General features: G+C 37.6%; 1 protein-coding gene across 2 annotated transcripts in view; it reads right to left on the bottom strand.

Moving 5' to 3' along the window:
* The window catches only part of PCDH11X (protocadherin 11 X-linked), a 407,090-nt gene that overhangs the window by 361,871 nt on the left and 23,430 nt on the right, over positions 1 to 21,789 (bottom strand). For both annotated transcript variants that reach the window (XM_056491687.1, XM_056491686.1), the window contains exon 2: positions 220 to 803. In XM_056491687.1, the coding sequence (XP_056347662.1) occupies positions 220 to 759 (540 nt within the window). In that variant the 5' untranslated portion in view covers positions 760 to 803. The remainder of the gene's footprint in view (positions 1 to 219; positions 804 to 21,789) is intronic.

Below are 21,789 nucleotides of genomic sequence, written 5' to 3'. Positions count from 1 at the left end.
CCACAGAGTGGGGACAGGATGCACTGGAATGCACTCAGAGTTACAGATTCACGCTCACACACGGACCTGCACTGCACCAGAACTGCAGCTCACAGTCTGGGGTTTCTGTCACTGTGAGCAGTGCACAGCTTTGGCTTTCTGAGGGGTTGCTGAGCACTGGCAACACTCGTGGGAGGACAGCAACACAGACAGCAAGAGAGAAGGATGAGAGAAACCCACCTTGAGGAGCTCATAATGCTGGATGCCGTTCACCCCGATGTCCGGGTCGATGGCGGACGGGACAGAGTAGCGGGAATTAATGGCTGTGTTCTCAGGGATCGAGATGTTAATCACTGTAGAGGGGAAAAGGGGGGCGTTGTCATTTATATCCTCGATTAGGAACCTGATCTTGACCAGCCTGAAGACCTCATCAGGCAGCACAGCCACCTCCACCTCGTAGAAGCAGCGGCTGTCGCTGGGGACGCCGGCGCACAGCTTCTCGCGGTCGATGCGGTTGGCGGCCGTGAAGATCTCCCCGGTGTTCTCCTCCACCCGCACCAGGGGCACGTCCCCGGTCTTGTACACCAGCTTGAACTGCAGGGGGGAGGAGAGGGGCACCTCTGGGTCCAGGGTTAGGTTGAGATCCTTGAGCAGGTTGCCAATGAGGACATTTTCAGGCAGTTCTTCCCGCACGGTGTAATTCTTCTCCTGTGCGCCAGATTGGAACACGATGCAGGCCAACACGACTGCCAAGAGGTAGGTTCCAGACAGCAAGTCCATCTCCAGAATGACTAATGAGTATTTGTGTAGAATGCCAGGAGTAGCTGGGAAAAGGAAAAGGAAAATCCTTTAAAAGTCACAGAATATTGTTCCAAAAGCTGCAGAGAGCTCCTTTCCTAAACCAACCATGTGAAGTGTTTGAGAGCCTCATCAGTAACATCATATTTGACCCAATCCTTCCCAAATATGTACAAAATTCCTTGCACAATTTTTTACTTGAAACTTTTAACTAAATACTGAAGTAAGAATTTTAGAGCTGGATCATATTGAATGAAGAAATAAGTACAGGAATCCCCTATTTCCAGCATGAGATTTTCCTCTGCTCCTTAGGAAAATCTCTTCCTTTGATTTCTGTGCCACATTGTCCTCTTTTTTTTCTCCTTTTTTTTTTTCCCTAAGAAAAAAGTAGGCAAGAAGTTTGCAAGTAACCATCTGCTGAGAACTAGATCTTTTTATACCTCTTGCTTAGATATGGGAATAGAAGAACACTTGTCTTAATTCTCCCCCCAAGTTTTGCACTGACAAAATTGTGTAATGTTTGTTAACAACAACGAAGAAATCTGGATATTTTTAATTTAGGAACTTTAACTGGCAAGAAAATGGTATTATCTAAATGGAGTCTGGTTAACTTCAGCCAATAATGTGTGGAAATCTGTCTAGTGAATTGTAAGAAATTTAATATAATTTTAAATTTGGTGATGCCTGTTCATAATACTCTAGAACACCAATATCTTTAAAGGGAGATACAAAGTTGTTCTCACAGAGGAAAAATCTGTACTTTCCAAGCTGGTTTCTGAATAAAAATATAGTCCCTTCTTGGTGTTGTTAACAACCTCAAGAAAGATGGAAGTGGAATAGGAGGATTTAGAGGTACACAAAGACATCTGTGTAGCTGCTCACAGCTACACAGTCAAGAATTTTTAAGACATAAATCACTCTCTTGAAATCCATGTATAGAATATTTTCCTAATCTTTACATAATTCTGCCATTCCAGAATTTAGGATCTGCTAGGATAGCATTTCTCTAAGGTAAATCTTTAAGAATTCCATGTAAAGTGATTTTCCTCATAAATGAAATCTTAACTCCCATCTGTTTCAAATATACCTGTGCTAACACATCTACATTCTTTTCACTCTGCAGGTAAAAGTGTGATTTTGTTTCCTGTCTCTTCTCATTTTCTTCTCCCTGTCATAGCATAGATTGATTTACTTCTGCAGATCAAGTTGCAGTGGTTGAAGAAATTACTGATGCCAGTAATTGCCTTCAGCCCTCAGTTCCTGCCTTTCAGCAGTGCCTCTTGCAGGGGAATTCAGACCAAACCCTTGATTTGCAGTGAAACACATTAGGAACAATTAATATTGCTATTCCATTTAAACACTGCAAAGTGCTCTGGGTTGGAAGCCAGTGACAGATAAAGAACATTCCAACTCCCTCTGCAAGGTGGGTCCCCACGTCAGCACCACTTAAGTGGACAGCAGTTTCTGGTTCATGATTATACAAAAGCAGAAAATGATACAATTTTCATGATTCTGCATGAAATAAAAATCCAGTGCAAGTCCTCACTTATGGAAAAAGGCTTTGCTCCCTGAGTAATCTAATGAACCTGGAGGGAATTCTGACATGGGGGAGAAGGGGATGGCATTTCAGGAATTCCCAATTCCCTGATTCATCACTGGATTCAGGGATTCACAACACCCAAAGCAGAACCAACCAGGGGTCCAGAGTGGAGCACCAAGAGCCTTTTATAAACCACTATAATATAATATTATATTCTAAATATGCAAATAAGGAAGTCAGCAGCAGCTCCTGGTTTTCATTGTGGTAACACCATGGCAGCAGTGTGAGTCTGAGGAATAACTTGGTGGAGTGTACAAGTGTACATGTTTGGCTGTTCTAATTTTATTTATTAACTGTCTTATATCTCTTTAAATCCAGCTCCAGCAATTGTCACCACACTGAAACAATTGCCCACAAACATTCAACCTCCAGAGAGCCCTAATTTCAGGAAAGCACATCTTTGTTTCCATTATTACTGAAGTAAATACATTTACATTGTTTCCTATGGAAAACACAAATAAATATGTATGGGCTACAGTGAAAAGTTGATATTTAAATGCTAACCCTAAAAAAAAGACAGAAAAATCAGAATGGTTGCATGTTTTGTGCATTCTAGAAGGAACTATTTTGCCACTTTTTCACCACTTTTTCCTCTCTATTGCAAGTTAAAATGAAAAATAAAACAACAGGGGTAAAAAATTCTTCAAATCCTGATGTTTATAGAATAATATCTTAAATTTACTTTTTTGAGGGGAGGAAATGAAAAAAACCCAACACTAATCATAAATATAAAGCAAATTCTAGCCCCTATCCCAAATTCTCCTATGGCAATACTGATGCAAGTATTACTTATAAATTATAACTATATAAAAATATTGCATAAACAAATATATAAATCTTCCAAATAAATACATCATTTTTTTTAGAAAGCAACATGAGGATGAGTACACAAATGTAACAGTCTAAGGAGTTCATCAACAATATTCCTGAATCAGTTCTGAAAGTTGAGATCATACCAGGAGATACTTTATATTCAAATTAAATGATAAGTCTTTAACCCCAGTTTCATCTTAAGTGGAATTTCCAGGGATTATAACATAACAACAGCAGGACTCAGAGAGTTTTGTAAGGAACACTGCAGGGTGGAACTTGGCATTTTTTACTTACTTTAAACCAAGTTTGAACCACTCTACTGAAATTCTTTTTGTGTCATAGTCAAGAAAATACTTCAAAGCATGAAAATACAGCAGAGCACTCTTATAAACCCCATCAGATAAATGCTAACATGGCTTTTTGTGGTGTCTTTTGCTGTCACAGACTTTCCTGAGTGACTAAAAGGTACAGACATGTAATAGAAAGTGTTAGTTTAGCAGGAAAAAACAACCAGCAATGGTTTACAATGCTTGAACTTCTGCACAATACACTATTTTTAAACTTTTTTTTTTTCTTTCAAAATACTTATAGTAACAGTTTTGAAGCTCTATTCTAGAGCTGTAGGCTTTATGGAGAAAAAAATCCCAACATGGCACAAGTTTGCTGCTTGGATATGGAGCAGAATATCTCATGTTGTGAGGAAAGTGTTGTTCTTCCAGAATCCTATTTATAAAGCCATAGCTGAACGTTGCCTGTCGTTTGTGCCATAGCACTGATAGGGATACTATGGCAACAGCAATGCAAGGAACAGGAGCAAGAGGCACTTTCTAGCAACCAAAGGCATTTCTGAAATCAGAGGGAACACTGAGGAAGCACAAAAGTACAGAGGGCTGAAGAAAGCAGCCCGAGTCTAAAGGACCTTCCATGGGTTCCAGCACTTGCTCACACTTTAAAGGCAGTTAAAAAAAAACCAAGCAGAACAACAAAAATTAAATACAAATCAAATTGTTTAACAGAAGGTAACATGAAGCTTGCCAAGCCATTTTCCCAGCTTTCAGGAGGATGCATTGCTGTCTGTGCTGCTGACTTCCCAACTGGGAAGGCAAATGGCCCAGATGGACAAGATGGAGGGGAGGAGGGGAAAAAGAAATTTAAACTTGCTTTTCTTCTTCTGCCTGCCTGTGCACTCCAATATACCTGCTTTTTTGCCCAATACACCAAATATTAATGGTGTCATTTAAATATTAGCACTGTTCATTATCACCTTCATTTAGCAGCTGTCAAATCATACCTTGAAAAGTAGAGAGAATATAAAAACTGTGACCACCTAATGGAGCAGGTGAAGGTAGAATCTAAATCTGTTCTTTAAACACAAGGCTCCATCTGGTCCCACCTGAGCAAGAATTCCTTTACTTTATTACAGAACTTGTTATTTCTTCCTTAAAAGGATCTCAGAAAAGTAGTAAAGGGGTTGGAAGAGTTCAGGTGTCCACTTCAGATTAGAAAAACAACACCATTTGTTGATCCTTGGATTCAGATTTGAATTAAAGTAGAACAAACAAGCTGTGGTGATATTTTGTAACTACCTTACCAAGTACAAAGAAAAAGGTGTCATATTTTTAAAAATTAGGGATATTGAAGTCCAAAGCTACATAAATATCCAATTATTAAAATCATAGTAGAGAAGAAATCCTGAAAATATCACTCCCATTCTTATCTTTATATTCTCAAACCTATTTTAATTACTTGGACAAATTTAGCTAGCACACCACACTTTATCATATCCTTTTCATTTGCTGCTAATCCACTGTGGGCTCCTTAAATAGGAGTGTTTAAATCTCTGTATTAAAATGGTGTTTTCAGAGCAGAGGATCCCCATGACACAGCTCCATCTGTCAGTCAATGCCATGATTATTACGTTATGAGCCAGCTATTTGCAATTCTTCCACTTCACTGGGGCTCCCTCCAAAGTGCCCACTGACAATCAGGCAGCTCTGCACAGGTTTTGAGTTCCTGGACCATGCTGATATGGATTTCAGCTTTATCCCAAAGTGGGAACTGTAAGTTTTTAGTCTTTGGGGTTTTGGTTGCTGGGTTGGTGTTTTTTTTGTTTTTTTTTTTTTTTGTTTGCCATAAGCCACTGGCCTGGCTGCTCCCCTTGGCCACCACACAGCCCAGGTGTCCTTTAAGGAACTGGCTGGGTTTGATGGGACTGGTTTTTAAAAAGGTACAGAATTTACAGGTATTTTTCAGGTTTTGATGGCAATAAGAAACACCACAAAGCTGTGGCCTGACAGAAATCCCCCTCATTTTTTGAAGGCACAAATGCCAAAGACCAACCTGAACTCACTGCCACACCCCATAGTGTTTCAAACATAAATTATTTGCTGCCATCAATATTTATCCACAGGATCCACTCCCTACACAGGATATTTCATTATCATATTGAAAGAAAAAGACCTACCTCAAAGAGAAACAGACAATTTGTTATATTATCAGGGCTTTCAAATTCATTCCCTCACACGATTTTACTCTAAATCCACTAAGGGACTGATTCATTCTTTGATCTATTTTTTATGAGCGTGATGGTACTGACTTCAATGAGGTTTCTTTAATTTGATTTTTCTTCAGTGATGAACAAAATGAAACTGGAAATTCTTATCACCAGGAGAAAACATCACCCCACATCCATTTAAGTCAACAAAAGAATTTAGTAAGTGAGAGGCACAGCTTGCTTACAGTTTTTAAAAATAGAATATTTCTGGTTTTTCTTCTTACTTTTTAATCATGGGGGTTAAGAAATGCTCTTCACTTGAGGAAATAAAAAGTTAATAACCAAAACACAGGTTCTTCAAGCCACATGAAGAAGCAGCCAAGGTGTGGAAAAAAAACAACTGATAAATTTTTAAAAAGAATTCTTTGTTCTTGATAGTAATCTGCAACTAATAGGAAGAGTGTTGATTAAAACTTGTATCAAAGTGCTGGAAACAGTGAACAGAATTATAAATACACAACAGGCAGTGAGCATGCTGAACAAATTAAACTCAATCACATTGATACATGGCACAAGGAGTAATTTATTTTAATTGTTGCAAATTAATCCCTTTAAAGCTGAAGTCCCTTTTTTACTAGAAGAGTAAGTGCAGTCCACATTTGGGAAAATGCATCTAGCAGTCACTCAGGAAATACTTTAAAAATATCCTGTAACTTATTTCAGAGACCTGTGAGAATATGCAGTGTCAAATTTATTTATATACCAGTGACACTAGGAAATGGTCCTGCTTTTAGCAGGGGAACATTTTTGCATTGGAGCTGCATAAAAGCTAAAAGTTCAGAACAGAAATCTTGGGAAAAAAAGCTGAAGATCTCTCTGATGGCTATTTCCATTTTTCTTAGAAAGAAATAGTGGGATTGCTGAACAAATAGAATATAAAAGAGTAAAAAAGAGTAAAAAACACCCAAAAAATCAAACCAAACCCAACATCAAACCCCTTACAAAGCTGCAGACCATTACAACTCCAAAGTGAACACAACATTGCTCTGCAAATTCAAATATATATTCACTATAATTCAATGGCTGACTTCTAAAAACATTACAAAGAAATCAAGTTGTTAATGGCATGATTCATAATGTCATTTTCCTTGAATTTTATTTGTGTGTTTGTACTACATGAACACATTTTACCAATCAAGTGGAAATTGCTCTGGTTTTGGTACTTGAAAATCTGTTCATGCCTCAAATCTGAAAATTAAATCTCTGCTAAAACAAACAAAATCATCCATGAACCACTGGCAGGAGAATCTGGGACCACAGTAAGAAACAATGTGAAGCTACATATGTGGCTGTTGGATGCACTCCAAGGTAAAACACATTTTTATTTGTTTAAAAAAGGAAGTCAACCTGATTCCAGTCATCTGTGTCAAATCCTTTGGAATGGCAATTGTCATGATCACCTGTTCCATACATAGTGCATTTTGCTTTGCTGCCTCACTGCCAGTTAACAATTTTCATTTCTCACTGGTAAAATCCACATTTCAGAGTGTCTGCTCAACAGTCCCAGTAGCTGTGAATCAGATGCTGTTATATTGTTAATATTGTGTTATTGTCCTGCTTATTCCAAACACAATTCTGCCAACAGCCCAGGCTGACACATTCCATGAATTCCAGAGGAGCAGCAGTCACCCTTGAGTTCCACACACAGTAATTCACTTCTCATTTGACCATTAGTGAGAGCAAACAACTCTTCCTAAAATTTCTAAAAAGAAACACAAAAAAACTAAATATATTGCTATTCTTCTTTTTTTAAAAGTCAGGACTTAAAATGAGAACAAAAAAGTATTATATTTATATTCTGTAATTTTTGTTAAATTCAGGATATCTGGAATTTTGCACTAGCTGCACCCAACTCCTGAAGGAGAAAAAAGTTCTCCTGGGTGCCAGAATACACATATAGGACTCCAAAAGGATGTCTAAACTTTGCTATTTTCATCAGTTTCTCTTTGCCTCAGCAGAATATATTAAAAAATAAATCAGGTTGTTCTATCCAGTAGCAGCATACCTGCTCATTTTCATATGGGATTTTTTGTTCTTATCAAAGATGTCTTGAGTGCATATTAGAATCAAGCTATAAGGTTCTAGTCAAGAGTTTCAAATATCAAACACATCATAAATTGGATATTCTGTACCTTACATCTCTCTCACCAATTAACAGCCATGTCTGCCCAAAGGTGCCACATGCAACATATGGATACCATATATGAGAATAAATCTTTATCAATCATAAACTCAACTCTGAAAGCTCCAAGAGTACCATGAACTTGAGAACTAATTGCACATCTTGGAAGGAATTTTCTCATCATTTATGGATGGGCCCCAAGCAGGGAAGCAATCAACACATTTTTTAGCTAACTGGCCCTATCTAAACACACCACATGAATAAAACATGGCAGTGTGCAAGAGAAAACTCCTAAGAGAAGGTGATTGGAGAGAAAGGCTTTTCCAAGGTCAGAACAATATCAGAATTGAGAGTTTATATCAGAGTTTTTGGGTTATATCAGAACACAAACCAAAAGCAGATATGAGCAAATGCCTCTCCCCTTCCTGCCCTGGGCAGGGTGGTTCTTCCCCACCTGGCCTGTCATGGTCAGGGGATTATTCTCATTCTCTCCATGACCTTCAGGCAGTTCCTAAGAAAAACATTTATTTTTTGTTCCAGGAACACAAAGACAAATCATCATCTTTAGCCATGGAAACCTTGTGATGGGAATTGCTGCCTGGAGTGGCAGCTTCCTCTGCTGGTGGCCTGATAACAAAATAACAATAAATGCTTCTTTAAACAACAAAAATACTTCTTTAATTTTATAGTTTACATTCACAAAAATGTAAATTCTTTTCCTCTGTTATCTTAAAAACCAAAATTACACTGGAATTATTCCTCTGTTCTGGTGAAACACCTCCTGTCCTGACAGAGCCCAAATTGCTGCAGAGATAAAACACATGGATTGCTTCTCAAAGCAAATTCTGTGCCAGAGAGAATTCTACACTGGAGTGATTCTGGAAAGGGGATTGAAAACTCAATCATCCCATGGAGATGATGGAGCAGAGCTGTTTCCATTTAGGAGAAAGCAGCTACCAAAACCCAGTCAAACACTTGCACAAAAAATACTCAGCAAGAAGAGTCACACAATTGGATAAAACAGAATTATAAGGACACTTTAAAATGTGTTACAGCAATTTCATGTTCAGGGTCTGATTCTTTAAATTTTGTTTTACCTGTATAGTAAATATGCTTTAAGAAGTGTAGGTGCTGGTCAACAATTAAATTGATTCAAAGCCCACTGAAACCAGTGGTGTCTTCTCCAGGCTTTACAAAGTTTGCTGGAACTATAGTTCTGGAAATAAAATTCCTTAACTTATGCAAAAAGTTAAGTACAGACCTCAACAACAGACCTTTATTAAATATTTGCATAGACTGTTATGTGTCAGCATTAAATGCTTAATTTTAGATTGTATTACAAAGGTCAGGCCATGCTCTTGAAGCCTGTCATGGTAAAGCTGCTGCTTAACAAGCCCAGAAAATCTGATTTTTAACATTTTGTCCAGGGCCATAAAGTTCATAAGGACACTGCAGTTCCTTCATAGACTGTACTTAAATAGTGGGAAATGTGATTTTTTTTCATTTCTTCCCTGCCTCCCCACTGAATCCTGCCAACAATTAAACTTCTGCAAGGTGGACAAAACATTTCTGGGTGGAAATCTGCACTTCCATTGACTTGGTGTGTCCAGCTTACTGTCAGTGACCTCCAGACACAAGTGATGTGCAGAGACTCAGGCTTGTAATGGAGAACAGAAAAGTTGGGAATATTTGGGATGCTGTTTCCCATCCATCCTCCTTTTGACATAGTGCAGAGGATAAACAGCTTCAAAAGGTGTAGCTAATAATGAGAGCAGTGTGCAGTGTGTATCAGAGTGCTCTTGGTCTCCATGCTCATGGAAAAGTTTTTAAAAGTCCTCTTGAAGCAGGTTTTCCCACCCAATACCATGGAGCCTTGCTGCATTCTGTCATTACTGGCACACCACACAGAACATTTTTTTAGAAAATCACATATTAGTTCTTGAAAGCAGAAATTACATGAGGAGAAATTTAAAGGAGTAGTGTGAACAATTATTCAAGTTTCAAATAGATAAATATCCTTCTTCCTCTCTTATGTGGAAAACTCATGTTCCTACTCCACAAACCCAAATGAAAAAACTAATTTTGCTAAAAATGGAGTGACTTCTTCACTCCTGTAAGTCAGAAAAGGGTACAAAAAACACCACAAAACACAAGCCAGTCTATTAGCTGAAAATATTACAATACAAGGAATTTTTGAATAGCATGAGGTTGTACAAAACACTGCATAATCTGTAAATTTTATCATGCTTCACATTTTGGTTACTTAGCTTGTTTCAAAAAACTAAAAATGACCAAAGATATTTTGGTTACTTGTGGAAATTAGCCATTTGTATTAGGGTTGTAATAGAAATGTCATGAAAATACAACTGATAGACTGTTCCTTTACATCAGCTAATTATGCCTCCAAATCCAAGACCTGCCAAGAAAATTGATGTTTTCCTTTCCATGCAGAGGTTGTTTTGAATCTCTTAAACAAGATCAACACAAGTGACACAAGGACATAATTATATGTTGCCTCACAAGATGGAAGAACAACAGTGACAAGATTAACTGCTCCACCAATTACTGGTATAAGGAGCAGAAATATTGATTTGTGATTAAATGAATAGAGAAAATAATAACATTTGAAATCTTTAACATCTGATGATGTGTCAGTCAGTCCTAATGATTTCCAGTAAAATAAAAGCTCAGAGCTTACAAAATTCACATCCTGTGAAGTAAAGAAAAGTTGGTGTTCTGTTACTAAGATATGTTAGTTATGTGGAATATAAGGTATCTATTAAATACACAGCAAAATTCCCTAAGACAAAGTTCTATTCAGGTGTAGGAACTGGAAGCATTAAAGTGTTGTGGTGTTGAAAAGAAGACACAATTCCTATTGCAACTTCATAGTGCTGGTCCCATGTATACAGTAAAGTATAAGATATATTGATATTTTTTCAAATATACCAGTACATAAAGAGTATCTTAAATTTTTCCTAATAAAATTCTGCTGTGTTTTATGTGATGCAGCACCTCACACCTGCGTTCTGATATCCAGGCATGATGGATTCCTACAGACAGTCTGATATCTCACACTGATATTCCTCTGTGATCTGTAATTTGTTCACTGCTTCTCCTACAAGATTAGTGACAGGACATTTGTGTGTGTGAGAGTGTGTGGGTGCCACATATCACAGATTTTCTGTCTCTTTTTGGAGAGCACTGTATTTCTCAGTGCAGTGTGGATGGAAGCTGCACTGCTTTAAATGGAGAAGTCCTCTGTAACCAGAGGGATCCTGCCAAGTCTGCTTTCTTTGAAATCAGTTCAAGAGATTCATGCTCAGACTTGGCTGGAGTAAGGAGGAATACACTTTTTGATCAAATCACAAAACAACAAGTTCTCATAGTTCCTCTTGTATTGGGATGCAATATTATCTTGGAGGAAAAAAAACCAAATTAGATATTTTCTTGGAACACACCATATTCTGCCATATATTTGCTGGTGTGTTCTACTCTTACTCAGAATAAAGGACACAAATATCAGGTTGAAACATCTTTCCTGTCCTAGAAAAATATAATCAATTACATGAGTCCATTGTTTAAATTAGTATGATTTCAGGAGAAAATGAAACCTGTAATTACACAATCCACACAATGCCCTTTCCTGTACAATCAGAAATCAGTGCAATGGGGCTTCCTCTTGTTTGTTCATTTATCTGGTTTAGAACAGAGACATTGGGGCAATTCAGTTGAAAAATGTGTGCAAGATAAATTTCCAAGCTGATGACCACAACAGTGTTGTGTGGAATGCAGATAATGTTCATCCCTTGGTTCAGACACATGGTCTCTGCAGAACAGCAAAAATTTGCACCTTTCTTGATCACTAATATTCTAGAATTATTCTAATATTCTAGAATTCTACCAGTGGTAGATAAAATGATCTTTCCAACCTCAGCCATCTCATTAGTCTTGCTTTTGACCTGAAATAAAGAAGCTCAATAATCATATGGAAATAATTCCGTGGTTAATCACTTTAGCCATTCAATTCAACAGCAAAATTAGTCTAATGAAGGCTTGTTATTGAAAGAACTGCATTATATTTTAAATAAATAAAGCAGACTTTTTTTCTTTTTTTTAAGTTAAATATCTCAAGCTCAAACTGAGTGATCACCACACATCTACTGACACCAACGAGAGTCACAGAGCAACAAATGAAAACCTCAGAATTGCTGAAAAACGCAGTTTAACGTGGTTTGTACCAGCACAGGACTCAGGTGGCAACACTGAGAGACCACAGGTCTTGTCCAGCCTTCTGTCACTCCAAACCAAACCAACCAAACCAAACTAAACCAACCCAACCCAACCCAACCAAACCAAACAAACCTGACCAAACCAAACCAAACCCAACCAAACCCAACCTGACCAAACCAAACAAACCCAACCAAACCAAACCAAACAAACCTGACCAAACCAAACCAAACCAAACCAAACCAAACCTAACCCGACCAAACCAAACAAACCAAACCAAACCAAACCAAACCAAACCAAACCAAACCAAACCAAACAAACCTGACCAAACAAAACCAAACCCAACCCAACCCAACCAAACCAACCCAACCCAACCAAACCAACAAAACCAAACCAAACCAAACCAAACCAACCAAACCAAACCAAACCAAACCAACCAAACCAAACCAAACCAACCCAACCCAACCCAACCAAACCAAACCAAACCAAACCAAACAAACCTGACCAAACCAAACCTGACCAAACCAAACCAAACAAACCAAACCAAACCAAACCAAACCAAACCAACAAGTGAGGTCTTGCCTTGCTTACTGCTCTTAATTCTGGTTTTCTGTGGATCAGATTGAGCACAGCCAACTCCTGATACTTTTCATTTTTCTGGGCATAACACATCACACCATCAGGGTGCTAAAACAAATGCTGCACTATTCTGCACTGGTCAGCTTTTACTTTCCCTCAAAGGAACTAGGAGCTTATGATTTAGAGAATATACAGGTCAGCATCCCATCTTTAGTGGGAAACTTTGATCTTTTGTCTAAATATTGTCTGCAAGACAAGAACAAAACAATTGTGTGCTGAGCTGGTTTCAGGCAGGTGCCAGTACCTGCAGACTTCCATGTGTTTGGAATTTGCTGAGGTGGGTTTAAATGCCCCAGCCACAATTAGAAATTAAAGATGCATTTTTATTTACTCATTTTCCACGCAGTGTTTTTGCAAATTGTCTGCAGAAGGTTTCATTACGATGTTTTAGCAAGCAGGCCACCTAGTGCCTGACAATAACAAGTACTCTGCAACGACCTGAAGTGCTCACAAGGAGTAACAAAACTCATTCACCTGGACAGCAAAATCATGCAGCCAAGCTAAACTCTGCAAAAATAATAGAAAAGTCCCCCAAGCAGAATTGTGACAGTTTAATAATTTTAAATGTGAGATAAATCTTTGTCATGTTAAGAAAATTGCACTTATTTTCCTTAAGAGTTCATTTTGTAGGTACTCTAGCTATTTACAAGATTTTGATTATTGCAAAATAAATGCCAGTATTTTTTTTCTGAAAAAGTGCTTCTCCCAAAGGGTGCTGGGCACTGTTCAGGCTCCCCAGGGAATGGTCATGGCTCCAAAGCTGCCAGAACTCCAGGAATATTTGGACACTGCTCCCAGGGATGCACAGTCTGGGACTGTTGGACGTGCAGGGCCAGGAGCTGAACTCAATAATCCTTGTGGGTTCCTTCCCACTCAGCTTATCCTGTGATTCTATGATTTCCCATTATTCCCAACACATGTAATTTCTAATTTATTGTCACAAAATTAAGAGTAATGTCATATTTTAATAGTGTGAATGACATATGTGATAGCACTACTGCAAGTGCTATTTCCTCCTAATTCATTTGTGTCAGTATTTTAGAATCCAATTTGGTGTCTTTTAAGATTGTTGGCTAAGTTTCTATAAACATCAAGAGATATAGTGCCTATTAAGCTTTCTGTTTCATCTTGGTGATATACTGCTTCTCTCTATACTGGAATGAAAATTCAATAATCTCAAGAAGCAGGCAATAGTCCCTCAAAGAGAAAAAAACTGCTTCTTTCTTTACTCAAACTTAAATTACCCTCAGTGCTTCCCTCAGAATAGGGAGATTTTAAGCCCATGGAAAGGCTGTATTCAAAAGTATCAGAAGATACTGGAAATATTTTCATATTCAGATTCTACAGACTAATTTTTAAATATCCTCATTTGACATGTGCCCATGAAACAAACTCAGATCACAAGTAGTTTAGTCAGAATCAGTGGTTTGGTCCCCCTGAAATTCAGTGGAATTTGGGCTCCCCCAGCACTGGGAAATGTGCATTCAATGCTGCATATCTCATCCAGCGCTCTGAAAGCCAAAGTTAAATATATTTTCAAAAACCTATTTACTCTGGAAAGCACAATACTCTGAATCTCCTGGCTCAATTTATAAACTTATTTAGGATTTATGTGTCCACAGATATGTGTGTATACATGCAGTGCTTATATGGAAAAGAAATAACGAAAAGCATTCAGTGGAATAAACTTCTTTTGAGCATTAAAGCAAAGTTTAATAGAACATGCCCACTATTTACAAAACTGCTCAAGGTAATAGAGATTTTCTTTCCCCAAGATACTGAACTCTGTAGGGACCACAAAACTGCCCAGAACTCTCCAACATGGTTTACATTGCACTTCCTATTAATGAGATTTACTTTGATGGGCATTTTTATTTACAAAACAAACACACAAACAAAAATCCAGGCCAAGGTGTTGCATCTGCCTAGAACAGGAATTAAATTCTGAAAGTGTTTCACAGGAAATAATCTTCTCCTCTGTGATAAATTAATACTCCCACATGCCAAATTTCAATTCTAATATGTAGATTCACAACAATAAAATTCCCCTGTAGCATTTTTGAGCTTTTTGGAGTTTCACAGGGAGAAGGTCTTATCCTTTCTGAAATTATTGTTTTATTGCCCATCTTTTGATATCTACTAGTTAGATATTAAAAGGACAATGAGCACCCATCCACACCCCTTGGATAACTTCTCCTTTTGTGATCTGAAAGGCATCACACCTCCTCAAACATTAATAGCAGGAAAAAACAAACCAAAACAAGTTAAGCAAATATTTAACCCCTGCCCCAAAGAATCTGGTGACTGTGTGACAGAGCCAGGAATGTCTGGGATAATTTAAAAGAGTACATGAACTAGATCATGGCATGATCAGGAACCTCTTCCAAGGTGAATTTTTAGTTGGATATGTTATATAGTTATATATGAAATCAGTATTTATCAAAACAACCCAATCCAACCCCAACATGCTGGAGTGAGAGAGCATTCCCACTATGGCCATGAGAAAAATTGGTCTCTCATGGGAATATCATAATATAAGGATTAGAAGGATTAATTTTCAGGTTTGTTGGAGCTGCTGATGCAGACAGAATTTTCACTTTTCCCAGTCTTGAAGAATCAATTATGAAGCAGGATGCAAAAAGTGGAAATGCTGGCTGGAAGAATGGCTGCACCAGCAATGCTGCTTGTCCTCTCCTGCCTAGCAGTTTTCCTTCTCTCAGAGTGACAACTGTAAATGAACTTAATCTAAGTACATGTTAGAGGACCTGTGCCTGGTTGTTGTCATCAGTGTGCAACATCCCCTGGGTGACAGGTTCTTCACTCTGCTGAGTGCTCATGCATATTGACAAGGACGCTGCCTGCCAAAAATGACAATACAGAGCAGCATTTCTTTAGCTGTATCTCTCCTTCTAGGCTGCTGCACACTGCCACAGGACAGTCTGCTCACCCAGACTCTTCTGTAGTTCCTACACCAGCTGCATTCTTCCATGTCCTTAAGATTCAGAATCCTAATTTTTTTCCCCAGTACAACTGAAAGGCTTTAAAGGGAGTGAAGTTGTGCATAACAAGGCATGTCCTATTACCAGACTAATCTATGAGGCTCTGTCTTTATTCTCTCTATCCTCAGCATAAGTCCAGAGTAGAAATAGAAACAAAAGGGTTTGGTTTCCTCCTGGACTCCAGTAAGCTGGGGGGACAATGGAATTGGCTGCTGGAATTCCAGCACTGGCATCTGCTCCAAGGCTGAGCAGCACAGGGTGATGAGAGCAAGCGGGAAATGCAGAGTATCTGTGGATCCCATCGAGTCCTGCAGCAAAACTGCCATTATTTGCAAAGTGTTTAATCATTTATAATTCTTCTATTTGAGGAAATGGCCAATAGTATTAGCCATGGAAGCCTCTGTAGGCTAATGTAATTAGTTGTACGCATTTTAAGACCAGATAGAATGGTATTAGCAAGAATGGAGGACTATTTTAATTGGATGATGGCAAAATCCCTCTAAGCACTATGGCTGTCTCCTGTGCTCAAAATCCTCTAAAAAGTTCATAGATTCCAATTGTTTTCTGCAGCAACAGTATTTCTATCTAAATTATATTAAATGTGTCAGCTCATTTCCAGAGCAAAAATGATAAAAGCACATTCAACTTCAGCAAAGCTGATCACTTTAAAGAAAAATATAAGATAATTAAAAGCTGTTACAACTGACAATACAACACTGCAGCTTCAAAATTCTTCCCTAATTACAGCTGCTAACTTTTAATAGCAACTGTAACAGTGAGTCAGATTTGACATTACAATAGCATCCCAACCTCTTATTTGGGAGAAAGGCTCTTGAGGAAAATACAATTACAAGGTGAGCACAGCCAGCCAAGACCATTGCAAGTTTTGAAAAGCCAGTGATTGCTTTCCTTTTTACTCTTGTTGAGAAACCTGGATTAGTTCCCCTTTGTTTGAATGCAGTCCTTTCAAAAGGTCGAATGTAACCAAGTGGAGCTGGTTCCCAAAAAACATTCAGGGGCCTTAAAGGGAATGGGCACTGCTCCTTGAAAAGACCTTCTATAGGTAATTTCTGAGCCAAGCATAGGGCTCACATAAATAGCTTTATACCATTCTTGTAAAGCATTTGTATGACAGGATAAAAGAAGGGTGTTCTGGAGCACACTGTACTTCTGGGTTCTGTATTAATTAACCTTTTCTTAGTTTGATACTAATGTGTTAGAAAGGCAGAGAATTCTGAAACTGATACAGCTGAAAGACAGTGCATGTTTTTGCCCTCCAAGAACATGCTGTCTCCATGGTCTTTAAGAGGGATTAAAGAAGGGATGAAAATTAGAGCCAGTTAGGCTTTCCCTGAGCTGTACAACAGGTTTCCCAGTCAGCCTCAGCATGTGTCACCTTTAAACTTGTACAACTGCCATTTCTTTCTACAAAAGGAGGATACAAAAGCAGAAAGCTGAAATTCCTTATCAGCACAGGCTGAGAAAATTCCCATAATGGATATTTTATCCAGAATCTGGGAAGTCTTTAAGTCTTTATAATTCTGTGCTTTATAATTTACCCACAGATTTAAAATCTTAGTCTCCACATCTCTATCCTCGTATGCATGGAGGGATTGAACTGCATTGAAACCTAAGTGCTTTTTGAAACCAAATCATGGTCAGTGATTTTCACCCATCACTGAGAATTTGCTAATATGAAGTAGTAGTTCCCTCAGCTTGTATTGGTGATGCAGTGCACAGAGAAATTGCAAAATATCTTATGAAAAGGAAAACACACAAAATTTAATCAGTGGTCGACTGCCCTGAAAAGAATGACAAGAACATTCTAAGATCAATAGAATATTAGAATAAAAATTGAATCAAAATCTTTTCCCAGATAGTTGGAGGTTTAGGTTTGTCAAATTAAGGGCAATTCTTTGTAGAGGTTGAGGTTTGTCAAATTAAGGGCAATTCTTTGTAGACTTCCTGGCTTATCCTGTCAGTTCCTCACATTAGGCAAAATTACTCTTAAATAATTCTTTCTGAGGAAATCTTCTGGCTTAAAGCTAATGCCAACATTCAGGTATGGAAGATTAATTTCTGTAGAGTTTGACCTGTGAAACCTCCAAGCAGAAGGAAGGGGAGAGGAACATAAAGCTGGGGTTTTCAATCTCCAAAGGATCTCCTGCTGTGTGGTGCTGCATAATTCCCTCCAGAGGGATGCACTGCTATTTTGAGAAAGTGGTTTTTTTTCAGCCCTCACCTGGTTTTAAAAGTAATTGAAGAGGAACAATTTATCCCATTTAAAGTATCCCAAGAGTAGAAGTTAGTGGAAAAGAACTTCTAAGAGCAAATGAGGAAGGATCTAAAAGAAAAATGCCCGAGGGATCATATCTCAGACACAAATATTTTTTTTTTTAATTTTAAATTACAGGTGCTCATAATTACTTGTAAGGGAGAAAACTAATTATGGCAGTCTTCAGGGAGCTTAAACATGGTAAATACTGAGAGAAAGCAGCCTGGGCTTTTGGAAGTTATTTGTGTACACTGCTTACACTTCTAGTCCTTGGTGGCATGCGAACATCCCTCTTTCCTTTTCTTTTTTACTTTTATTTTGTTGTTGCACAACAAAATGTTGTTGAAGCATTTTTATTTATGTTAAATAATGAGAAATAAGCCAAAGTTTTTTCTGAATTTCCTGCTTTTAAAAGTTTTAAAAGGTTTCTTTTTTGTACTCAGAGAATATTCTCATGTTCACTGAATGAACACATGAAATCTTATGTTTCTCAACAATATATGTAAACCATGGTGAAAAAATGTAATTTATTTTTCTTCTAATATAAGCAAATGTGTTCTTGTACTGAGACAAAGAATAAACACATAAATATTTTATATGTTATTATGCAAAAATTGCTGTTGTGTCACTGCACACTCTGTAATAACAGATATAAACAAGGCTTAAAAGATCAAATTAAAACATTTAGTACAACTCAATGTGTTTTGAATAAGGCTTTTGCATATGCTCTAGCTATTGGTATTTTCTATATATTGTGTATTTAGTCATTCTTCAGACTCCAATTACAACCCCAAGGCAAATGAGTACAAGCACCAAGTGATGTGTTCCTCTCTACATCACCTATGTTGGCAAAATAAGGAGCAGAGAAGAAAAAAAATCAGGTTTACTGTGTATTACTTAGCTGATTATTACATCATATGTGGATTACCCAGTAAATTCTAGAATTAAACACCATAAATTAGAATTAATTATTCATTTGACACAATAAACTATGGCTGCTCTGCAGTGGGGTTTGTCATATATGGTCTGCATTGTCAGACAGGATTCCATGAGCTTAATAAAACAGAAAGGATGAAAAAACTGAGTGAAAGAAAATAAACATTTTTCCATATGACCTCCATTCTTCCAATGATCTTCCTCTTTTAAATACAAAAATATTCTAAACTCAAAAGTATTTTAAGTTCCAAAATACTTCAAACCAAGCCAAACTCTATCACAGTATGATCCCAATAAAGCAAACAGCATAGAGATATAATGAATATAACAGTACACCCATATATTATATTATTTTGATCTGCATTGACTTGGACAAGACTTCCTTTGCCCCAGTTTGGTTGGAGCCAGTGTTAATTTTGACTCTGTGAAAGTTTCACTGTTACAGAACTTCAGACCTTGCATCAGTCACAAACATTTGCACAGCAAAAAATCCATTGTTTAAAAGGCATCAATTGCCTCTAACATTGTGGCATTACAAATTTTGCCCCTTAAATACTTTATTTGATAGCAATGATCTGCAGTCACTAGTCATGGGCAGCATGTGTGATATTTACCTTAAAGCACAGCATCTTGGAAGTGAAATTCTGAGAGTGAACTGATAAAGGCCTTTTTCTTTATCAGCTGTTTACTTGGTACAGCCAATGAAGTGATCAGTTAGTGTAATTGAATTATTCTTTTTTGTATACTTCCCATCTAGATTCATTTGACTTTGTAACAAGCAGCCTCATTACCCATTCCTTGTAGGTCCCAGTGACAGATTCTGAAATGATCACTCAGTAATTAATTAACAAAAAGTACCTACACCTCACTGAATTTGGCAAAATGTCTCTAGTTAGAAGAGTATGCTAATTAAGAGATTCCCACATATTATTTGTTGAGTTATAGCACTCTAGATGTCTAGTTATAGGTAAAAACTTAATGATAAATGTAATTATTCAGCTATTAAAAATATTTTCAGTATACTTATTTATATTGTGATATCCTATGTTTCTTTGAAAAAAAATTTCCCAGCAAGTAACCAGGTACAGACCCTGGAATTTCCAAGGACAGACTTCAGCTTAGGAAGGGATTTTTTCAGGTGGGTGAGATCCTGTGGGAGGAACTCTGAAAAGAAAAGGATCTCAAGAGAGCTGGAAGCTCTGCCAGGGCAATCTCCTGCAAGCACAACACTCCATGCCCAGGAAAACCAGAAATACCAGGAGGCCTTGGTTTCACAGGGAACTCACAACTGAGCTCATCCACACACAGGACATGAAAGTGAAGAAAGCAAGAGAAATTAAACTTTGCCTCAGTCTTTTAGGGAAAACTCTTTGAGTCTAAAGGCAAAGTTCAAGAGGGAAGGAGCTACCAACATGGAAAACATCCCAGGAGGGAAAAGCTCTGCCTTTTACTGAGGTGCCCAGGGAGAGGACAAGGGACAGGCTCAAAAACTGAAATGAGGAATGCTTATTATGGCCAAAAGCCATCAGCTGGGATAATTCAGCCTTGGAACAGGTTGAGTGCAAGTTAAGACCCAACTGGACAAAGCCTAAAGCAATGAGATCTGAATTCACTCCTGACATTGCTCTGAGCACACTGAGTTCTGGACTAGAAACTCCCAAGGTTCCTTCCTATGTGAATTATTCTGTGATTCCATAAAAGTTTAATCACAAGGATAAGATACAGGTATAAGTATGAGCTTGATTTGTGGAACACAGTACTTGCATTTCTTTAATCTTGTGCCAGGGCAAAGGCAGGAGAAAACCTTCACAGCAATTACATTTGTGTCAGGTCAAAAAGTCTCTGTCAGTTTTTTAGTACGAGCCAAAGATTACCAAAGACAAAAACTTGATGAGCATTTGCATAATTGAAAAGGCAAAAATTGCTCCTCAGAACTACTTTAGGTAATTCTTTTGCAGTGCCAGTCTTATTGGGCATGTTTTTCCTTCCTGCTAATGAAAATGATTTGAACCATGAAAAGAGGTTCACCTTTAATCCCAAATACTGTTTCAATGATAAAAAAAAATAAGAAAGAAACTGTTTTGCAGGCATATATTCATTAAACTAGTCAGCATCCTCTGGAAACTGGAAAAATTCCTAGAAAACTGGGGAGGGGAAAATTTCTCACATGATGTAAATAGCACTTAATTCCACAGTGTGTGGGTCTCTGTAATTTGACAAAATTATTATACAAAGCAATTGTAACACAGTGGAATAAGGATCTTGCCTTTAAAGATGGAATTAAGCATGGATCAAACATAAGTATGGTTTTATAAAAAAATGTTCTAAGCAGATATAAATTCAGATTTATTTTTAAAGTTGTACTTGTGTACCATCATGAATGGTTTATAAAGTTTCCCTTGATAAATATATTAGCACCCCAGAATTTCATAAATATTTATGGTAATTTAGTTTGTTAATAGAATAAATGGCATAAGTAACAGAAATGGGTATACATTATAAAATCTAAATATAATTCTAAAGAAACAAAAAAAATCCTGCATTTCAACCTCATAGCTGCAAACTTTTTTAAATGGATGGAATACATAAAGGATGCCTTATCTCTAGTCAGAAATACCTCAGAAAATTCTTAATGCTACAGAATGTAAAAAGGAGACAGAAAATACATTTTCCCCCCAAACTTTTCAGAAATTATAGCCAGTAGGTGGTTGTGCTTTAACTTTAAAAAACATGCCCAAACTTCATGACTTTCTGCCTTTACCTTCCAGCAAGGTTTATTTTTGGTTCCTTTCCAACAGAAAAACGGACTCTGAGATTCTCTTCAGGTTTAAAATAATTAGTAAA

The sequence above is a fragment of the Oenanthe melanoleuca genome, chromosome 4A (genome assembly GCF_029582105.1).
Source record: "Oenanthe melanoleuca isolate GR-GAL-2019-014 chromosome 4A, OMel1.0, whole genome shotgun sequence".
NCBI classification, from domain to species: Eukaryota; Metazoa; Chordata; class Aves; order Passeriformes; family Muscicapidae; genus Oenanthe; species Oenanthe melanoleuca.
The sequence above is the reverse complement of the archived record's forward strand: the minus strand, read 5'-3'. Positions and strand labels throughout refer to the sequence as shown.